General features: G+C 55.2%; 1 protein-coding gene across 1 annotated transcript in view; it reads right to left on the bottom strand.

The window, feature by feature from the left end:
- Positions 1 to 1,667: 1,667 nt before the first annotated feature.
- Positions 1,668 to 20,985, bottom strand: part of EFHD2 (EF-hand domain family member D2) — a 24,895-nt gene continuing 5,577 nt past the window's right edge. The window contains exons 2-5 of the mRNA XM_044452305.1: positions 20,717 to 20,983; positions 7,729 to 7,876; positions 7,327 to 7,461; positions 1,668 to 5,257 (exon numbers count right to left, since the gene is read on the bottom strand). Of these exons, the coding sequence (XP_044308240.1) occupies positions 5,123 to 5,257; positions 7,327 to 7,461; positions 7,729 to 7,876; positions 20,717 to 20,983 (685 nt within the window). The 3' untranslated portion in view covers positions 1,668 to 5,122. The remainder of the gene's footprint in view (positions 5,258 to 7,326; positions 7,462 to 7,728; positions 7,877 to 20,716; positions 20,984 to 20,985) is intronic.

Genomic DNA, 20,985 nt, shown 5'->3' with positions numbered 1-20,985 from the left:
TAATGGTCGAGGGGCAGAAATTGGGGCACAGAGGGGAACACGACATCTCCACTCTAGAGAGAAGGCGGATTGCTGGGCCGAGCCTTCCACTCGTGCGGTGACCCATTTGCTTCAGGCGGCAAAGCGCTGGAGGACGGAGCGTGTCCCGCCGCCTGCTCGGCACTCCCGGCGGCTTCAGGTTTGGTGGAAGGGGGTCCTGTCTCTATGGCTGAGGAAGGACTAAACGGCCAGTCCAGAACGGCAGTGTGCCACGGGACGGGAGCAAGTCCCCGGCTGTCCTTCCCCACGAGGCAGGGAAGGCAGTGGCTCACGGACACTTGCGTGGAAGAAGGCACCGCTGGCCCGGATGGGGCAGTCTGCTTCCCTAAACATACATCGGACGGTACCCAAAATGCCTTGGACTCTCCTTGGCAGAGAACCACCAGGCTGAGGGTCTTTTTTTTAAGGACACGCCTCATCCATGGAGCACTTTCTCCTCAAAACCTTCGTCCAGGCACCCAGCCGGCTTGCATTTGGACGCCAGGGAAAATGGGTGCTTTTCTTGCTCCTCCGGGCTCCAAATATCACGAGATTTCTGCTGCTCCTCCTGTGCTTTGCCGCTGCGCACCTCCCCCTTTGCTCTGCTGAGGGGGGAACATGTAGCCCTCCTGTTCTCGGGAACTACCACACCCAAAAGCCCCAGCCAGCAGAGCCAATGCTGAGGGCTGATGGGAGTTCAGTTCAACACAGAGGGAGCATACACGTTCTCCTTCCCTGGTTTATTGGTTGTGTAGTTTCTATTCTCTGGGGTCATCTTACGAGGCGCGTGATTGAAGTGCCAAGTTGTGCAACGGGGGGTTCGCACAACTTCCCCCCACCCCCCCCAGCTGGAAAGGGGGTTTAACGGACTGGCCGGAAGACGTTGGCCTGGCACCTTGCAGGAGAAGTCCGAGGTCTTCCCACGCTGCTCCCACTCATGAAATAAAGGATTTCGGGAAAAACGATCAGCCCAAGCAGGGCCAATGATGTCCCTGGGAGCAGAAGTATTTGCGAGCAGGTGCCATCGGCCCCAAAGCCAAACAAAGGCAGCCTTGAAGCGGGCGAGTGTTTAAGCAGCTGGCAAGTTCCAGTGCCCCACACCAAACTGAGAAGAGCTGGGGGAGGAAGGGGGGGATCTATCCCGGCTTATCTCGGGCTGGCCTCCACCAGCCCACACCTGTGCAGGTGCTCTGTTGCAGCCCCGCATGCTGAAGGAAGCCAGGTGTGAGGTGACAAGAGGTAACCTTCTCAGGACTCCCCCTCCACTCAGCACCTTCTTTGTTACCTAGCTAGGATCAGGCAAAGTCCTTCCTTTTCTCCCAGATGTTTTGGAGGCTTGACTTCTCGGTGATTCCGGTCACTTGATTAATTCTTACGCTGTTTATTGTTCTGCATTGTACTGCATTTTAAATTTTTCACTGTCCTCTGGCATTTTAACTTTCTCACAGTTTGCAAAACACGCAGAGAACATTCCCAGCCCAAGCGATTCTACCGTAGCATTACACTGCCCTTCGCTGAGCTTCTCAAGTTCAGAGAACTCAGGTCAGTGAGCCAAGCTGCAAGGAAGGGACAAGGCTTCAAGTTCCAACTCAAAGCAAACTGGACGTTTTTCCACAAGAGAGAAAAAAACAGCTCTGGACACCACAAGATGCTTATGAAATATAATTTTGTTTTAATTATTCTTGGTTAAAAAAAATAAAATCATACCGCTGAAATGGAGCAGCTTTTTGGAATTGAAAGCAAAAAGACACACATTTTAAATCCATCCACAGACATGTTGGGAGCAAATCCTTTGAAGAATGGAAGGGGAGATTCCGCATTCTGCTTTCCCAACCCACTCCAGTGGCCCCTCCAACCCCGAAGGAACACAATCTGAAAAAATAAACCAACCTTCTGGAAAACAGTTAATGGAACTCTATAAATCTTTCCCTCAGAAAAATAAAAGGTTTGCATGGGAAGTAACAGAGCAATTTCAAGTCTCCCAGGGAAAGAGAGCAAAAAACTGGAAACGCAGCAGAGCGGCTACTAGCTGGCAGCATGTGACAAAATACACTGTTAAAAGCTCCACTTTTCTCAGGGAGTTTACTCCCTAAAACAATCTTCCTCAACCTAGCCCCCTCCAGGCGTGCAGGACTACAACTCCCATAATCCACCAGCCAACACAGGGGGTTGTAGTCCAACACACCAGACATGTATGCACTCCTGGGTCTCTAAGAAAAAGCTTTCCTTAGGGTTGCCAACTTATCCAAAAAAACTTCGCCCAACCCGCTCTGGTGCTTTGAAGGTGTTCTGCACAATAAGCGGGTGACATTTTTCAAAGCACGGAGATACGGAGCTGCCACGGCTAACAGCTGCAAGTTGCAAGGGGCTTTCTTGCGGTTACACCCACCTCTTCCAAGTTCTTGGGAGGGGGATATTCAAAGTGACCAAAAGGCCCTGTCGCACAAGGGGCCTTAACACAGAAGGACCTTTCAGGGCAGGCCAGGACAGCTGTTTTCTCTGCGAGCGAGACTCTGAGCAAAGAAGCACATACAGAATGATTCCCCCGTCAAACATTCTGAGGTTTCCTGTTATGAGACCAGGGAGCGTGGAGTTGTCCCTTTCTGTTAAGATCACAGTGCATGCAAAAAGATCAACATCCAGATACACATTTCAAAGCACTTAAGGCCAAACATTCAACATAGACGGAATACGAAAAGAACTGCAAACATTAATTCTGGAAGTTTCACCTGCAAGGTCCGGGTTCAGGTGGATTTGCTCAAAACACAGAGGAGCAAAACATGTTTTATCCTGTTAATTTAGTGTCCCCTGCCCCTTTACACTTTCCACCAGGATGTTCACAGCTCCAGCACTTCCGGTTATTGCCTTGACAGAAACACAGACCAACAGGCGAGAGCTGAACCCGGCCTCCAGCATCCTCGGTCCCACGTCACCCACGACGGGGCGGATTTTCAACTAGATGCTGCCACCCACATTACGCAACATCAAGTTTGCCAAGAACTGATTCTGTGCAAACCGAATCCTGCCTCCCGCAATCAAGGGCCCACGACACCAAAAGCATCCACTGCTCTACTGCCTTTTACCCAAACAGTTGTCCTTAACCTGGCAAATGGGCCGTTTCAAGTAGGTGCCAAGATCTGAGCAAGAAGCTAGTGAAGGAACCAAATGGAAGGAAAGCTGATTTTGGCAACGGCAGGGCAACCTGGGAAATCAGTCTCAGGCCTTACCCACCCAAACCTTTTGGGCCAAGCACAGACTCGGACGCAACCTGCAGCCCACGTCTGCACATTTCCAAGCTTACCGTGTCGCTCACGGAGACAAAAAGCACCTGACCGCATGTACATCTGGAAAAGTCTGCTCTCAGGATGTGCGCAGCCGAGGCATGACTTGGGAACGAGGTGCACAAAAGCAGGCATGGATTTTCACGGGAAGAGAAAAGATAAAAAAAGCTTGGAGAATTCAGACAACTTTGGTGAACTCGGGGGCTGCTGACTCGCACATCCCTAAAGTGAACGGGAAAAGCCTCCAGGGGACACACACCTCTCCTCGCCGCACGGTTCTTTTGGGCAAGATGTCAGAATTGTGCAGCCGCTGTGCCTCTCCTTGTTCCACAGAAGTGAATGTGTGCACTTCAGGACAGGAGATGTGGAGGGCCCCTTTGGATGGGAGTCTTCGTTTGGATGCCCCGAAGTTAGTACTGGGAGCTCGAGGAACACATGCAGTGCCTACTCCTGTCCTCTAGGGGGAGCAAATGCAACGCCGGCCCCACAGATAGGAGAAAACGCTGGCCTTGCACCGGCACCATCCCGACAGCCCAGAACTGGATGAGGGACCGGGATAAATCACTCCAGAACAGCTCGAGGCACCTTCGGTGGCGCAGCGTCGCATGGGGACTTCGCACACGTCTGGTCCAGCGTCCAGACTCGGGCTCTGCAGTTCGCTTCCCCCGAAGTGCCCATAAATGACTCGGGGAGAGCCTCCTATATTCCCGCCACCCCGGTCTTCATTCCACGTCTTAAGATTTTTCACAGTCTTTTCCAACTAGGTGGCGGCCAAGCTCCCACAAAACCGGCCCCTCCCAGCTCCATTTGGGATCAGATCAAACACTGCGTTGGTTTGTGTACAGGGGACTTCAAATCCCGCCTCTTCCTTGGCTCTTGGGCAAGTGATTTCTGAGACTCACCACGTAGTTTTTTGGGAAATGAGTGTTTTGTGACTGGCCGCGCCTACCACGGCCGCCATTTTAGGAATGGACAAGCCAGCCTGGGGGCAGCCATTTTGTGAAAGCACCCACAGTACTCTTTCACCATTGCAAATGTGCCCATAAAGTTTGGGGGTCCCTCAACCAGGCCATAGCAGGCAGTTCAGTTGCCACAACTAAGGGGGGGGGGTCAAGGAAAATGGGAGGAGACACCACAACGTGAGGGGAACATCCTGGGATTCCAAGCCACAAAGCGGTCTAACCTGCAGTACTCACACCTGTCCTGCCCCATTCTGGGGGCAGAGCTCGGAGCAAAGGGCCCCTAAAGCGCTCCATTCAAGCATTTTCATTGGAAAGCCAAATTCTTGCACAAGAAAAGGTCACTGGAGATGGGTCCCAGGGGACCCCCGGAGCTCCCCACAGGTCACCACATGGCCACAGTAAAGCATCACACAGAAATGATTCACGAGCAGGACGTGCAAAGCCCGGGACACATGAAGTGGTCACGAAGAGAGGACGCCCGCCGGGGGACGGGAGACCCCGCTCCGAGGGAGAACATGGGACCGCGCAACACGGCAGAGGCGCTCCGAATCTCCCCCTGCAGCATTCACAGGTCGGGGGAAACAGCACCACCCTGGGTCGCACACAGTCCTCTCCCGCAGCCGTCCCAGCGTGAACCGTGTGGGGTCGCCAACCGACCAGAAATGCCCTACCGGCCTGCTCCTGTGCCTTCAACGGCCGCTCGATCTGCAGCGGGCAGAAGCCTTTCGCAGCACTGGAAGCGAGGCTCCTCGCTGGCAGATCGAGCGGCTGCTCAAGGCACGCGGTGGGGGCGGGCAGCCACGCGCCTCGCCCCACGTCCGACTTTACCCGGGCCTCGTGGGCTCTGCCCGCCTCGCCCCGTCACTGCTTGAACGCCGACTGGAGCTCCTTAAACGCCGCCTTCCGCTGCTTCAGCTCCTCCGCTTGCCGGCGCTTCTCCTCCTGCTCCGCCTTGATCTCCTCTTCGAAGCGACTGGTGACGTTCATGGCTTGTACCTGCGGAAGGTGGAGGGGCGGCTCTGTTAGCCCAAACCGGCAGCCCCCCCCCCACCGCCCACCCTGCCACCAGGCGGAGAACGCACCACACCGAGCCCCAGATACGAGGAGGAGAGGCGAGAGGCTCCCCGGGGGCTCACCCACCCTTCGCCGTGGGCTCCGGCGCGAGCAAGAAGGAATGAGGCGATGGAGTGTGACGGGAACAGGCCGAGGCGCACCGCTGCAGCGCCGAGCACCTTTCCGGCATCGCGGCCCTGCACAGCCCGGTTCGTGCCACTTGCTCTGGACTTCAACTCCTACTGCCCACGGTTAGGAATCCTAGCTCTAGAGCAGTGATGGCGAACCTTTCCGAGACCGAGCGCCCACACTGCAATCCCAAAACCCACTTATTTATCGCAAAGTGTCAACACCGCAACAAAACCTGAAAACCTGATCTTTCTCTCTCTCTCTCTCTCTCTCTCTCTCTCCTGGGCAGCGCACTGACCAGCCATGTGAAAGCCCGGACGAGTTGCGGCTAATGAGCTGTGGCTTGTGTCGTCATGGCCTGGCGCCGTTACTCCTTTCTGAGCATGCGCATGGCCCCTTTGTGCGCTGTTATCTGATGCTCGGCTGCTGGGGCGACTGGGCTCGTGTGCCAACAGAGGGCTCCGCGTGCCAGAGGTTCACCACCACTGCTCTAGACCAAAATCTCTGGAGGGCCCCAGGGAGGAGAAGGCGGCCATCGAGCCCATCTTTCCCCCGGAAAAATGTGTGAGCAAAGCAATCCTTAGAAAGCAGCAGCTGCATTTGGTAGGTGGAGACCATGGGGCCTGCCTTCTTCAGGGACAGCTTCCCAGGTTCCCTCCAGCCATTTTGAATTTCTGTTTAAAAAGGCAAGTTTCTAGTCCCTTTTATTTGTGGACAAATAAAAACCACTGGGCAGTTTTCCAGGATTAGGGGGCACATGGCCCTGCTGGGAATCATAACCCCTTGTTCCACCAGCAGAAGCGGAAGGGGGGCTGTCACTGCTGAATTTCCATGGTGCAGAAAGAGAGTACTTGGCCAGTACTTCCGTGTCACCCAATTTGTGTGGTTAACCGTAAGCTTGTTTTTAGACGAGGTTCCCCACGAGCAGCCAAGCCAGCGAATTTCAGCTGTGCAGCAGCAGAAGCATGGAAAAGATGAGGAGCTGCTGCCCCTCCGGCCTGGGACACACGGAGGCAGCGCAAGCCCCGTGACACGAGGTCTTTGGGCCGGGGATTCCCCAGGCCTGCTCTTATGGGCCTGTGTGGAAGCGGGGGGGGGGTGCCCCTCTTGTGCCATCCAGAGGGTGCCCGGGGATTGGCAAGCGGACTCTGGACCAGCCGAATTGCCCTGCCTGGGTGTGCAGAGCCTTCTTGCTGGCTGGTAGCCGATCGGCTCCCTGACAGACCCCACAGGAAACATGCAGTTGGCATGTGCTCCGAATCAGAAAACGTGGGCACTCACTTTCTCCAAGCAAAAAAGGAGGACCCGGCCTTGGGCTGCAGAGACGGGGGCTGAAACCATCTGCCTCCCCCGTTGCTCCCGCTGCCCGATCATACTTTCTGTGCCAAGCACCGTTCGCTGGTGCTTTCCTGGCTGGGGTGCCGTTTCCCACTGTGCCATTCGAAAGGGCTGAAAGGTCTCTTCTCAGGCCGAGCTGCTGGCAACCTAAGCGCCTTCAGTGAAAATCTGCCAGCCTGCTGGCCCCGCCCCTTTTGCCTTTGGCCCCGCCCCCTGCTGGGATTCGGCCCTCGGACTGCAGGGGTTCTGCACCCGTCGTAAGGGATCTGCAGCGGGTTGCCGCTGAACTTGAAACAGCACCTGGACCCAGAGACGCGCTGAACCCTGCCAGAGCAGCCTGCCGAGTCTCTCAGTGGAAGGGCCCCCGCTTGAGAGAAGGGGCCCCCCCAACGGTGTTTTGACCAGGATCCCCAAACCCTGAGGGCAGGGAGTGGGTGCCAAGTCCTTGGACTCTTGCACACAGCAGGAAATCAGCCCCGGACCAGGGGCTGTTTCTTGGCATCCCCGCCGAAGGTCCGCCCACCACTCCAGACGCGCCTCCTTACTTTGGCCTCGAAAAAGTTTTTGGCTCCTTTGACACCCTCCGTTGAGACGTCGATCTCCGACAGACGGGCTAAGGCGTGCAGGCCGCTGTCCTCCTCCAACTCGCCTGCAGCGGCTTTGCGGAAGATCAGGAGGAACTGGAGCGGGGAGAAGAAGCCGGGCAAATCGTCACTGCACCGCGACCCGAGAAAACCCTCGGCTTGGGGGAAAGGGCCCTGATTCGCCCTGTGGCGCGGCAGGATTTCCAGGGGCATCACTCGGCCCTTTAAAAAGGGTCTAAGAACATGCAAGAGGTACGTCAGGAGAAGGATGGCAGGCAAAGGGGCGCGTGGAGCCCGGCCGGCCCCGCAGAACAGCGGGGTGCCCCAGGAGGACGCGGCGCCGGATGCGCCGGGAGCGCTCACCTCTCGGAAGCTCAGCTTGCCATCGAAGTCTTCGTCCACCTCTTTGATCATGTTTTTCAAGCCGAGGTGCGTCTGGGGAGCCTCGAGCTTCTCCATCATCAGCTTCAGCTCCATCAGGTCGATGAAGCCGTCCTTCCCGGTGTCGTACCTGCAAAGCGAGCGGGAAATGGAGCAGTGCGGCCAAGCAGTTTGCAGGAGTGTTGTGCATTTAGCGAGTGGGCGGGGCCAGGGCTGGGAGTGGGCGGGGCCCAGAGGAGTTGGCTCCACCCCATTCCCCCCTCGCTCCTGCTTGCCCGGGGAAGCCAGCTGATTCTCTCCAGGGGTCTGAGCAGGTCCCACACAGGGGGCTTTTGAAATCAGGTTGAAAGCTGCAAGGAACCCAGCCAACAGTGGCAGCTTCCCCCCTCCTGCTCTAAGTCATTCTTAGCGCATATTATAAAAACAAGTTGGGTTCTTATCCACTTCTGAAACCAGTGGAAGTCCATGCTGATCTGCCAACAATGCGCCAATTAATCTTCGAGGTGCCCAAAGGCATCTTGCTGTGATGTTTGTCCGCGCTTTCCCTTCTCTCGAGCAGTTATAGATTAACTCAAGACGCGGGGCGGAGCGAGCACCTTCCCCGGCCAGTTTTGCAAAGGGCACTGTTCTAAGAAGGCCTTACGGTTCCAAGGTGAATCAGCTCAAAAGGGAGAGCAAGAGCGAGCGGGTGAATACAGTGCCTGGCCCACACCAGCGCCCCAGGAAGCTCCTTTCACAAACAGGGAGCGATGCTGTGATCCACTGGAGCAAAATTTGCAATAAAAAAAAGCGCCCACCTTTTGGGACCCGGCCGTTTCTGAAGGCACTTGCAAGCTTTTGAAACGAATCATGCAGACCTTTTCAACACTGGTGCAATTTTACTTGTTTAAGCTATTCATACTCTGGCTTTGGTCCCTGGTATTTTACAAAATTGAAGTAGCATGAAATAATTACACATGCATACATGATTAAGCCCTCCTGCAGCAGTCTGAAAACAGAGCTGTCAGCAACATTTAAAAATGGCTAGAATACTCTGTGCCCTGTTTCCAGAAGACAGCTGTCCACTTACAAAAGACTCGGGTTGCCACGCATCCGTTCACACTTCTTCAGTCCCCCTCCCCCCGAAAAAAACCACTCGGCATGCATAACCCGGGCGCAAAGTAAGTGTGCAAATGAAGGCAACGGCAGTGCTGGTTTCTGGCAGCAGTTTTCATCAACAGCAAAGCAGTGCCAGGAAAGTGGAGATGGAGGAGCAGGAAGGCGGAGAGAGGGGACTTGGCCCTGGACCCCAAACCATTCGGGTCAGGCCCCCCCCTGAAAAGAAAAGGATCCTGCATGTGCCGGGCACTCGGGGCCCCGTCGGGGCTTCTGCATGACTGCGCCAAGCAAGGCCTGCTTTGGCTGTCCAAAGTCCAACCCAGGAACCGGAGCAAAGGCGCTCCCTGCAACCCTTGGGACGGAGCCCCCTTTGCCCTGCCCTCCACGCGAAGCCTGATCACCAAGTCCACCACCTGCTAAAGCGACGGGCGGGCAAACCGGCGCGGCCCAGCGCTCGTGGCGCTCAGGGCAGGTGCCATAACGGGGCCGCCGGGAAGGCCTTGCGGTGGAGGAGGCCAGCGGACCGAAGAGGGCACCCTGCCCCGCCGCCCTCCCTTTCGCTCCGTGCGCCTGCTCAGCTGCGGTCCCGGAAGGGCGCCAGGACCAGGGAGCTGGGGCGAAGGCAGGTCCTGCAGCTTAGTGGCGCTAGAGGCACGTGGCGCCGGCAGCAGTGCAGGGCCAGGGCCGGGGCGGCAGGCGGCCCGATATGACGCATGAGAGAGAGAGCACAGTCCAGTGGCCTGATGCCAGGGAAGCAGTCACGGAAAGGGGGTCCGGACAAGAGGGGGCTGGAGCAGGCAGGAGCGCCTGGAGCACACAAGAACAAGCAGGAGCAGGGCTGGAGCAGGCCGGGACTAGGCAGGGACTAGCGGGAGCAGGCCTGGAGCGCAAGAGAGCCCTGAAGACGACTTGCGTTGCTGTGGCGAAGATCAGCCAGGAAGCCCTTTATGCTGCTCTTCAGGCCCTCCCGCTGCACGGCCTGATTGCTCTTCAGTTGCTCCGGGTCCTGCCGGCACTTGCAGAACCAGGAGCACTCGGGCCCTGATCCTGGCCATTTTTGCATATGGAATATTAAGGCATGTGGTACAACTTTGACTGGAAGCCTACTTCACCGGCCCCCTGATGTTCATGTGCAGAAAACACCTGACAACCTTAGAATCACACAGGACTCTTGGAATCCTAGCCTTTGCTTAAAAATGAACAAAAGGTTCCTAGTCCTCAGGGCACTGAAAATGTTGTTTTTTAAAGGCAAAGAAGGTTTGCAGAAGACTCCAGCAACCCCAGTAGCGATCTAGATAAGCCTGGACATGACAACATGTCCCCTTCCCTCCAAATCCCCTGCAGTCACCCCTTTGCTTCTCATGAAGTTCTCCCTGGCAGTGAGAGGTTCAAATTAGGGGAGCCTGGACTAGGAGAGGAATAGGTGCTGGTCCCGTCCAGTCCCATCCCGTTCCCCCCAGATGGACCTCCCTGATTTCTGCCCATCACTGCCTCTCAGCCCAGCCCAGAGGGCCCGGTCAGAATCCTTTTCGGTGCCTGAATTCCTGAATCCCTTTAAAGAAGAACAGGAGGAGAGAGAAAGAAAAGGTGATCTGGCAATGAGTCATCCTAGGTTGAACTGGCCAGTTGCTTTCCACTCCAGGAAGCCAGGAAATTTGCCTTTGATGTCTCCCAGACCCTGATTCACCCATTTCACCTAGGCAACAAGCTTGCCATTGTTAAAAAGGTAAGCCACTAATCCCGAGGAGATTCTGAAATTATTATTAATTATTATTATTTCTAGCCTACTATTCAGGGCATTCGAGGAGGCTGCAAGTTCATGAAAACAGAAATTCAAACAACATCATCAACCACAATTAGGGGAAGGGCCACTGCAGAAAAGGCCCTGCCAGAAGCGCCACGGCCAGGACAGAAGTCTAGGATTCCACTCCACCCTAGGAGCACAGCATGGACCCAGATGAAGCAGGGCCTGCCTCATCCCAGTGGCGCTGAAACAGGGCGCCTCATTAGGTCCAGTCTAAAATTCCCTCTTAGAGGATTTTAGAACCTGGTAATTCATGCTGGCTGGGAATGATGGAGGGTGCAGTCCAACACGTCTGGAAACCACCAGCTTGCAGCAGGGTGCTGAATCTGCTCCAGACTACAATTCCCATTGTCCCAGCCAGCGCAGAACACAGCAACCATAATATGCTGGGTTGGAGTTGATGGAGGCTGAACTGGTTGCGGTAGGTCAGTGTAACTGCTCAAGTATTATCGCTTTAACAGGCTTTGGGTTAGGACCAGGCAGTCCTGAGTTCAAATCCTGGTCAGCTGGCTAACTGCGCCAGTCTGTCTTTCAGAACAGCCTACCTCGCTGGGTTGTTAGCAGGATAATCTGGGGGGCAGGAGAATTTGGTTCCCCACCCTGAGCCTCTTGGAATAATAGCAGGATAAAAACAACTACCCAGTGTTTTCCTGGGGCAACGTCCAAAATACACCCACTGGGCAATGCCCACTGGACACAGCAAATGCCACAAATAGCTGGCCAGCTGAGACGTCGTTCGCACTGCCCTGGGTGTGACTCCAAAAGGTGATTCTGCACAGGGCTGCAGGCCCAGGGGCGTTTTGGGGCTGACCCCAAACAGGGATTATTCTCCTGCACCAAAGCAGGTTTTCCCACATTCGAGGCCAAGGCCTCCTGGGCCACGTGCAGGATGCAAATCTTGCTGCTTATCAGGTGACGCCCCGGCTGCCAAAGGCTCCATGTGGTGGCTTCCAAGCAAGGTTTGGCCTTTGCCGGGGGCTCAAATTCTCAGGGTCAGAGGGACGCTTGCCGCCTTGAGAGTGCCCAGTCATGGCACTGTGGGGAGGACGTGCCATGCAGTCTTTATTTCCCAGAAGGAAACTGGGAGAAACTGGAAAATAGGATAACTTCCTCCAAGCAGTAAGTACAAGGCAGGGGTGGAAACGGCACTCGGGACCACCAAATTCCTCTCTGGAACCCAAATGATGGGCCTGCGGGAGGGCAGCGGGTCGCTTGGCCATGGGGCAACGTCCCGGGGAGATAATAATTTAAGAATATCTACAGAAATAAGATTAAAATGGGGGGGGGGGGGCTGAGGGATGCCAGAAGAGGTGTCTGTCCACTTGTCCAAGCTTATGGAAACCCCCTAATTAAACACATGTGCCTGGCCAGTGAATTAAAGGGCAGTGGGAGAACATGATCTCTCTCTCTCTCTCTCTCTCTCACATGTGCACCTGGACTGAGACAAGCCTGGATCGAGACGGCCAGCGCGGCACCGTGGTTAAGAGTGCAGGACTGGACTCGGGAGATCCGGGTTCGAGTCCCCGCTCAACCATGGAGTCAACAGGCGACTTTGGGCCCAGTCACAGACTCTCAGCCCAGCCTACCTTGCAGGGTTGTTGTTGTGAGGATGAAATTGAGAGACGGAGGTCTATTATGTAAGCTACCCTGAGTTTCCTGAAAGGAAAAAAAAAAGATGGGATATACAACTAATAAGTAAATAAATAATGAATAAAGAGGCTGATCTATACTCAGGGGTTAAGCATCAGGGTTAAGGTTTGACTTGAACTGTGTGTTGTTGCTGAAATGTGGATTCCCATAGTTGTGCTAGCAAGTTATGGTCACAAACAGCCCATGAAAAGAACCTATGGCTTGTTGTTAGACTGTGATCTGTGGTTTGTTCCCCATGGTTTGTTTGCTTGGCTGGGTTCAGACAGTAAGATCCACCACGGTTCAACAACATCCCACACTCAACCCTCGACCGTGGGTTATTTTGTTGTCTGAACCCGGCCTCTTCCCCACCGCACCACTGGCCACTGCAACGGAGGTTGTGGGAAGCCGAGACCACCTTCTGCTGGCCCTCGCACACAAATGCACTGCGAAGCAGTTACACACTGCCTCCTATTTTCACATCTGAGCCTTCTTGGTAAAGTAGGGCAAGCGTATGGGAAACCGGCCGAGTCGATCCAGCACTCCTGGCCGGCCGCTGCGGTCCTGCTTCAGACTGCTGGCAGGGAGGCCAAACCACGGAACGTGCCCTGGAGGGTTTTTAAGCGCTCCTTGAAATGGAGGCGGTTGCTTTGCACTTGGAAAGCTGGATCCAAGGTCAATCTGAGACTAGAAACCTTCCCACTTGCGGTCCACCAGAGGCCTTTGGCTTAACAATGCTCCTCACGCTTGGGGCTTCTGCGGGGGCCGTTTGACACCCATTTTTATTCTTGTCCTAGTCAGGAGATGGACGTGATAGAAAGCAAAGCACTGCTCACCATGGCCGTCTCTATTTGTGCTCGATCTCGTGTTTCCGAGCTCGTATCACACCTCTGCCTTCAGTTTCCTTCCTAGTCTTACCATTCCTTGAAGGCCCTGTCTATCACAGCAGCCATTTTGTGAGTGTGCCCACAGGACTCTCTTCCCATTTCAAACGTGCCCACCGATTCAAAAATGGAGGGGACTGTTAGGGAGTTTGAAATGAACTCTCCAAAGCCAGGTTCACATTCCAACTGAAGCAGAAAGCTGAGCTTTAGGTAGTTTCTCTCTCTCTCCCCCTCCCTTCCCACTTAATGCCTACCTCACAAGGCTGTCGCATGACTAAAATAGGCCTCTCCTGGAGATCAGGTAGGAGCAAAACATAATGACTCAGCAAAGCACAATCCTGTGATGTCTAGAGAAGAAGTCCACACCTGTCCGCACATGTTGGTGTCATAGACTTATTTTTGCCTAAGTCGGCATAGGTTTGGGCCTCAAAGAAATGACAACCAACCAACCTCAGGAAAGGACCTTCTGCTGCACCTGAAGTGCCCCTAGTGCTCGGGGAAAATATGAGTCCAGCCATGACAGGTGGCAACAGCCAGGTGTGCAGAGCAGCACAGCTTTGGAGGGAGGCTGCCCAAGAGGGCACGCACACCTGTGCCCCACACCTGTGCAGGCAGCTCAGATCTCTACTAGTCTTGCTCACAGGCATGGTATCTGAGGAAGAAGATCACTTGGGAGGGGAGGGGAGGGGAGAACCTGCTCTGCAGCGAAGGGTCCCAAGACCCTCCTCCGAGGAAGGCTGGAACCTTGGAGAGCTCCCGGTGGCCACTGCAGGCGAAACCTGTGGACAGGCGAGGCAGGCGGTTCCCGTGGTAAGACACAGAATTCGGCATTTCTGAGTCCAAACACAGATATTTCTTATTGTCACCTGAGCCACACTGCTGTAAACGAAAGCTGACGCTCTCTGGTTACGGACTGGGAGCGAATGGAGACTTGCCAGGGCTACTTAGCCAGTCGCTAGCAGAAACACGACACGGACCCGTCTCCGCCGCTTTGCCCAGCTTTCTCCACTGCTCTAACGAACACACGTTAAAATAAATCCGGTCTAGCGATAGAAGGACACACAAAATGGAGGTGTTTCTAAGTAGGTGACTAATTTCCAGCTGCCTGCTGACCACAAAAAGAAGAGGCCCACAGATCTGCCTTGGTTCCTCTCTCTGAGAGCACAAGATTAACCCATCTGATTAGTTTGCAAAGCTGATTAAACCCAGATAATGCATGCAAATGGCTTATACCAGCCTCAGCGGGGAAATTTTGGCTTTCCTTTTGATATCGGGGAAGCTCCTCTGCAGACACACTCCTGCATCTGAAGTGGCCATTTAGGGTTGGAATTGGGCATTTCAAGACGGTGCCGTTGTTATGAGCCTCTCAAAGTGTCCAGAAGTGACACAGACATGCACATGGACTAAAGCTGCACAGAACCCTTGGTGGCTGCTAGCACCCCACCACCCCAAATTGGTGCGAGCAGTTTCAACACTCCAACCCAAACTGGGTTCAGACAACCTGAAAATGCATGCTCAGTCATTGAGTATGAGATTACTGTGGGTCGCTCCTGAGCCATGGTCTGTTGTGGAACCACGGGATATTGTGTCGTGTGAACCCAGCTAAGAGAACAACCCACAGTGAACAACCCACAAATCGCCACCCAGCAACAAACCATGGGTTGTCTAAGGTTCAACGACAGCCCACACTCAGACCATAGTCTATCCATTCATTTACGTATTCTGATCCTGAAGCTTCTGTTTCTGCAGGGCAGGGGCACAGCGGGGCACTGGGGGCCCCGGGAAGTTGCCCAAGTGTGCTGGGCACGAAAGGCAACGTGCAACAGAAGGGCCCCCACCGCTCTGCTTGCCGGCTCACCGTGCAGCGCATGACGGAGGCCGAGTCACTTCCGACACAGAGCCCCAACCGGAGGAATGTGAGGGATTTGGCAGCGGGCCCAGCTCTTGCTCAGGCATCGCCTTCGGGAAGTACCGCCTGCCCCATGCGGCCCACTGGCTGCAAGACGAGTGCAGCCTGAGCCCACCGAGCAGCGGCCATGCCGACTGGCGGGCAGTGCAAAAACGCCCGCTGGTGTGGCCCGCGGGTATGTGCACATCCTGACAGAGAGGGCGGGAGGGGAGTGGCACCCCCCCCGAAAGCCCCCAGCAGCACCTCCAGGATGTGACGCGCCGGCGTGCATGGCAGGGACATTCTGGCAGGGACCGCAATTCCGCCACCTGCTGAGATGAGGCACACAAATCGCATTGCCGCAGGCCTCGCCTGCCCGGCCTCCTTCCCGACCCCGGGATCACAGAAATCCGGGCCCAGGGAGAAAGCAGCGGTGCACAATTAACGGGTGGAGCATCTTGCCACAGGTGACGGGAACGGAAGTAGACAGCTGTATAAAAAGGGGCTAGACAGTTTCACAGGGGAACCTCTGCCAAGGGCTACTGAAGAACGGCAATGCTGAATGGAGCTTCCCTGTCGAAAGGCAGTGTACCACTGAGTCACCAGAGCTTGGGGGCCACCACCTCCCAAGTCCTGCGGCGAAGCCCTCCCTATCTGGCTCTGGCTTAAGGAGGGTGCTAGTCTGCATGAACTCTTGGCCGGCCCAGATAAAATGGTGGACGTATGTTGCAAGTATGGTGTTTTTTCTATTTTACATCGTGGCCATCACAAATCCATGCCCACTCCCCCGCCCCAAACAATTCAGGCAAATGGAAAATGCAGCGCATTTTTTATGTCTTGCTCCCTTTTTCTTCAATGCTCATGACTCATTTTATTTGCATACAGCAGCCTTCCCAGCTTGGCATCTTTCTGATGAGTAGGACTACAACTCCCATTATCCCGGTCAGTGTGGAGCAGCATACCCAAATATGCAAGCTTGGGAACGATCGAGCTGGTGTTCTGATGGATCTGGAAGACACCAGCTTGGGGTCGTGAGCTGGGCAGGTAAGACCCAGTTGCGAAAACAGGATAAAGCACTGATAAAACTGAGCTGCATCACTCCCAAAGGGACGGGTGTCCCTTAAAAATAAAGACAGTCCTATTTAGAAGCCCTCTTTTCCGGGCATGTTCACTGGAATGTTTATATTATCTCCTGATTTTCTGCTTTTTGTGTAAAAATGGAAAGAGCAACCAGAAAGAAATGGAAACTCTCTGTGTGAGTCTATGCCACGGATGCCCCGCAGCCTTTGTCAAGCAGGGCTTCCAGATGTGCTAGACTACAACTCCCAGTATCCCTATTGCTGGCTGGGAGTGCTGGGAGTTGGAGCCCATCACACCTGGAGGACCCCTGGTTGGAACGGGCCCTTTTGATCACCTCCTCTTCTACGGACTGTTCTGCCAGGTCTTGCAATGGAAGCAAAAGGACGGGGGTGCCTGTTGGGTCTCTGTATGAGTCGCTGCTCTGGGTGGCCTCCATACAAAAAAGAGGCATGCCCATCCAGGAAATTGCTGTGGGAAGTCTCACTGTTAGCTTTGTTGAACGCTGGGCAGGCCACCTCTTGGTCACACAGCGTGGGCATTGGCCCTTTCGGGAGAACTGCTCCATCGCAGGGTGCGGACGGAGTAGGCGGAGGTTGCGCTCCTCTGCTGTGCAGCTTCCCCATGAAGCAGTTTGCTGAAGCAGAACAAAAATGCTTGGGAATGCAGTTAATAAGTGAAGGCCAGCGAGGGCGTTGGAGGTCAGGGGGGAGGGAGGATGGGAAAGGGTGCCTTGAGCATGCCAAGAGGAGCCCTAAGTAGGACACCGGAGCAGGAATAACTCGGTGCTGGTCACAGCCGGAGAACAAGATGGCTCCATGCTGACGAGAGAAGAAGAGCCTGCGAGAAACGAAGCACAAAAGTGAATTACGGAACCAAAGAGAGCAGGAAGCCACGAAAACCGATCTTCACGTCTCATGTTCTCAGAAAACTCAAAGGTGGCGTCAAGTTTGCAACAGCAGCAGCAAGAAGGGAAGCACCACCGTCTCTAAAAATGGAAGAGAAAATGTTCTCCGAAGGCCCAGCCCATTCTGGAACGGCACTTCCTTCTGCCGTCTTTCTCCATATATGACTTGCAAAAACTCGCTCGCACTTCCATGTTTCAAGCGACTCAAGTGGCCGTTTTCTCTTCCGTTTTTGGGTTTCAGGTTTAAGGCAACCTGCTAATCACATGGCTGCTCAGAAATATGGGTTTCTAAGACGTGCTCTTGCACCGACACGGGCTCTTCCTGTGTTTGGGTGTAACTGCTATCATTGTTTTGGGTAGCATCGAAAGGCACGGCCGATCCTTCGGCAGGCCCACGTTTCCACCAGCACCACAGCATCTTGCCCCTGTTGGAATGCAAGATATTGAGAAGGGATGTGGTCTTGAAGGCACAATTAAGACCCCCTCATTTTGCAGGAGACCAATTCCTGGCAGGGATGAAAATGCCAAGCACTGGCTAGTAAAGCAACGCATTTTTGGATGGTCCATCGAGATGGATGCCTGCACTTCACCCCTTCCACAACAAACGGCCACTTGATGATGTGTCTGAACCACCTCAGAGCTTGAAACGAACCTTGTTTTTCTCCGGTGTCTGTGCTCGTGCGCCTACAGGGCCCAACGGCCTTCTTATTTACGGCACCTTCGCAGCCTGGTCGCCAGGAGTGGGCGTCCACGCCCCAGGTGACCAGGAAGAGGTTTGCAACCTGTGACTTCCAGCTCAGGGACCAGCGTTTGTAGGGCTGCTCGGGCTGCTCACTGAACCCGTTGAAGCGGAATTGCCGTCTGGCACTCGGGACGTCCCCACTCGCCGCCTTAACTCACGATTGCAGCAGGAGAACTTTTCTCTGCCGCTGCTTCAAGCCCCCTAGACCACTCCTGCCGCACTTCGGCGTTCCGCTTTCTTTTCGCAACATGAGAGCAGTGAGTTTGGCTAAGGCTGTCCCAGGTTCCTGGCAGATGGACCTGCAAAAGTCCCCTCTGACTGCACGCTGGCCGTCCTTCCCTGCACTGCAGCCAAAATGTTGGGGGAGCATGTCAGACGGAAGAAATATGTCGGGTGTTCTGAGCAAGGAAAGCTCACTCAGGACTTCCCTCACTGCAGAGAGTTGCAGTCTCTTGGCCAAAATGGGCCTTGGTCCAAGAAGGGACACGGTGGGGGGAAAGAAGAGCAAAAGGTGCTAACCAAATGTTCAAAGGGGGACCAGCCCAGATCCCAAAGTGATACTGGATTTGCAGTGTTCTAAAGGCTTAATTTCAGAAGGAAAACATCACCCTAGCTTCCCCTCCTACTGTCCTTTAATTCAAGCTAGCAAAACCTTTCCTGCTCAGTTTTCTCTTGCCCCAGTTGAAACAGCTTCTTGCAAGTCTCCGAGTTAAACTGCATTCTCCTTGGGGCAGAGATCTTTCTTTGCCATAGCGAAAAGGCACGGGGCTCTTTCATTTGGGAGCAGGTGGAATGACTGAAATTAATCTTGGCATGATGCTAAACTCATCATTTCAGGGTCCCGTCACTAACACAACCCCGGACAAAATGTTTCCTGATCCACCAATTTATTAAGGATTTAATGCATGTTTGGCAGAAACATGTGCCTGAGCCAAACCAAAAGAACTTCCGTTTTCACTAAACGATTCCAGGAAGGCACACCGCACACCAGCTCCGGCAGCTCACGGAGGCAGCCTGCAGTCCCTTCTCTGAATCCTGGGAAGTTCAGAAGCAGGGACCAACCCAAACACGGATTGCAACAGAAAGAAAAACAAAGAAAGGTGTGGAACTCATGCCAGGCCAAACCGCCCCCTCCCTCTCTAGTCATACAGCTTTCACAACGCAACTGTCTGGAAAAACAAAGGACACCGTCACTTCTGCTCTGCCGGGAAGGTGCAAGGGACAATGCTCCTAAGCACTGCATGGAAGGGAACGGGGAATCGGAGTCGAAGGCCATCACCCACCACAGTTAAAGGCCTGAGAATCACTATCTGGACGTGCCTTTAAGGAGAAGGAGCACAGCTCAGTGGTGGGGGACATATTGTATATGCAAAGGGTCCCAGGGTCAATTCCTGGCAACTTCAGGCCGAGCCGGGAAAGCCACTGCCAATCAGTTAAGACAGGACAGAAGCTGGACCAAGCATCTTTGCCTGGGGTTCAGACAACACGGTGACCCACGCTTGGGGGTCGAGTACGGATTGAGTGCAAGGTTGCTGCTGGAACGTGGGTTACCTTGTTGTCTGTATCTGGCTGAGATGCCCAACCTTGGGGCGCAATGCATGGTTCACAACTCAGGGGTTCTCTTGGCTCGTGATCAGGGCTGGGTTTGGACAACTCACAGTTCAACCCATGCTCAGCCCTCGAGTGCCAATAATCGTATTGCGGAAACCAGTCCGCGTGTGCAAGACAACGCCTCTGTTCGTGCGATGGCCACGTCTGCTGTCTAATGCCAGGTGTGCACAAGCCAAGCTAGTTATCTCAATGCTGAGAAAAGTGTACTCTGCACATGGCCAAAGACTCCCTCTCCTTCACATTAGGACTACGACCTTTCCAACATACATTTGCTCTTCCTAGCTGAGATTTAACCCCTTCAAACCTCTGCATCCCTGCCTTTATTCTTTTTAGATTTGTTGTTATTTTCCCCTGACCAGAAATAAATACACAAAGTTTCCTGCATTCCATTAAACTCTTCACCACATTTGTCACCAAATCCACTTGTTCCCTACGAAAATAGAAATGCTGAAGGCGACACAGAAGGGGGCCTTTTGCAGTCTGTCCTCCCCTGCTTCCTGGCCTACCCTCCCATCCAAGGTGGGGTGTGCATGTGTGTGTGTGTGTGTGGGGGGGGGTTGATACTGCAGAGCAGGTGAGAAAAACCACGGAAGAGAAAAGCCCCCTTTCCCACTTCCAGAGGCTCCCCCGGCCGTCCCAGGCCGCCTCCTCTCCCTTCTTCCACTCAGCGGCGGTCCTGCCCAGCTCCATTCCTACGGGATAACGGGGTGTTGCTTTTGCACCCCTGCCCCGTTCTAAGGCATGGGTGCCCAGGCAGGCACCCCCTTCTCCACCCCCGGGCTAAATCCGAGTTGCGAGGGGCTCGGGGCGCATGGCTGGGCGAACATTTGGGGGAAGGAGCCAGGAGAGGCCGCCCGCCCGCCCGCGGATCGCCTCCCACCTCTGCCATGCTGCTCGGCCGGATGAACTATTTGCAAAACAGCGCATTGCTACAGACCCTGCCCCCCCCCCGCCCCGCTTCAGCATCTCTTCCCCACAGAAAGGAGGGCGGAAGCCGCCGGGGGGAGCCGGCAGCCCCTTCTCTGGGTTGCGGGAGAAGCAGCCCCGTTTCTAACCCTTTCCAATGCATAACCCGAAGGGCTGCGATCCTGGGGCGAGGGAAGACCTGCCCCTCGCAGGGACGAGCCCCGGCCTGGCCCCCCGGCGTCCAGTTGGAAGAGGAAGCGAGAGCTCCTGAGCTGGTGCAGAGTGCGTTTCCACACAGGAGAGGGGCTGGGGAGGGGCGCGGGCCGCGGCCGGGCCGCAGCCGCGCGGCGGGCGGGCGGCCCCCGCCCTCGGCCCATGCTCAGAGGCACGGCTCGCCCGCGCGCGCGCTCGCGCGCTCACTCACTCGCGGAAGAGGCGCTCCATGTCCTTGATCTGCCGCCGGGAGAACTCGCGGAACTCGGCGTAGGGGCTGAAGACGCGGCGGGCGCCGCCCGGGGAGTGCTGCGGGGACGCCGCCGGGTCGTTGAGCTCGGAGCGGCGCTGCAGCTTGGCGCTCAGCTCGCCATCGGCGCCGCTGTCCAGGGCCGGCGGCGGCGCCTCCTCGGCGGGCGGCGCCTCCTCGGCGGCGGCGTCCGGCGGCCCGCCGCGCTCCTCCACCTGCAGGCGGCGGCT

The sequence above is a fragment of the Varanus komodoensis genome, unplaced genomic scaffold, assembly GCF_004798865.1.
Source record: "Varanus komodoensis strain SLA01 unplaced genomic scaffold, ASM479886v1 scaffold71, whole genome shotgun sequence".
NCBI classification, from domain to species: domain Eukaryota; kingdom Metazoa; phylum Chordata; class Lepidosauria; order Squamata; family Varanidae; genus Varanus; species Varanus komodoensis.
The sequence above is the reverse complement of the archived record's forward strand: the minus strand, read 5'-3'. Positions and strand labels throughout refer to the sequence as shown.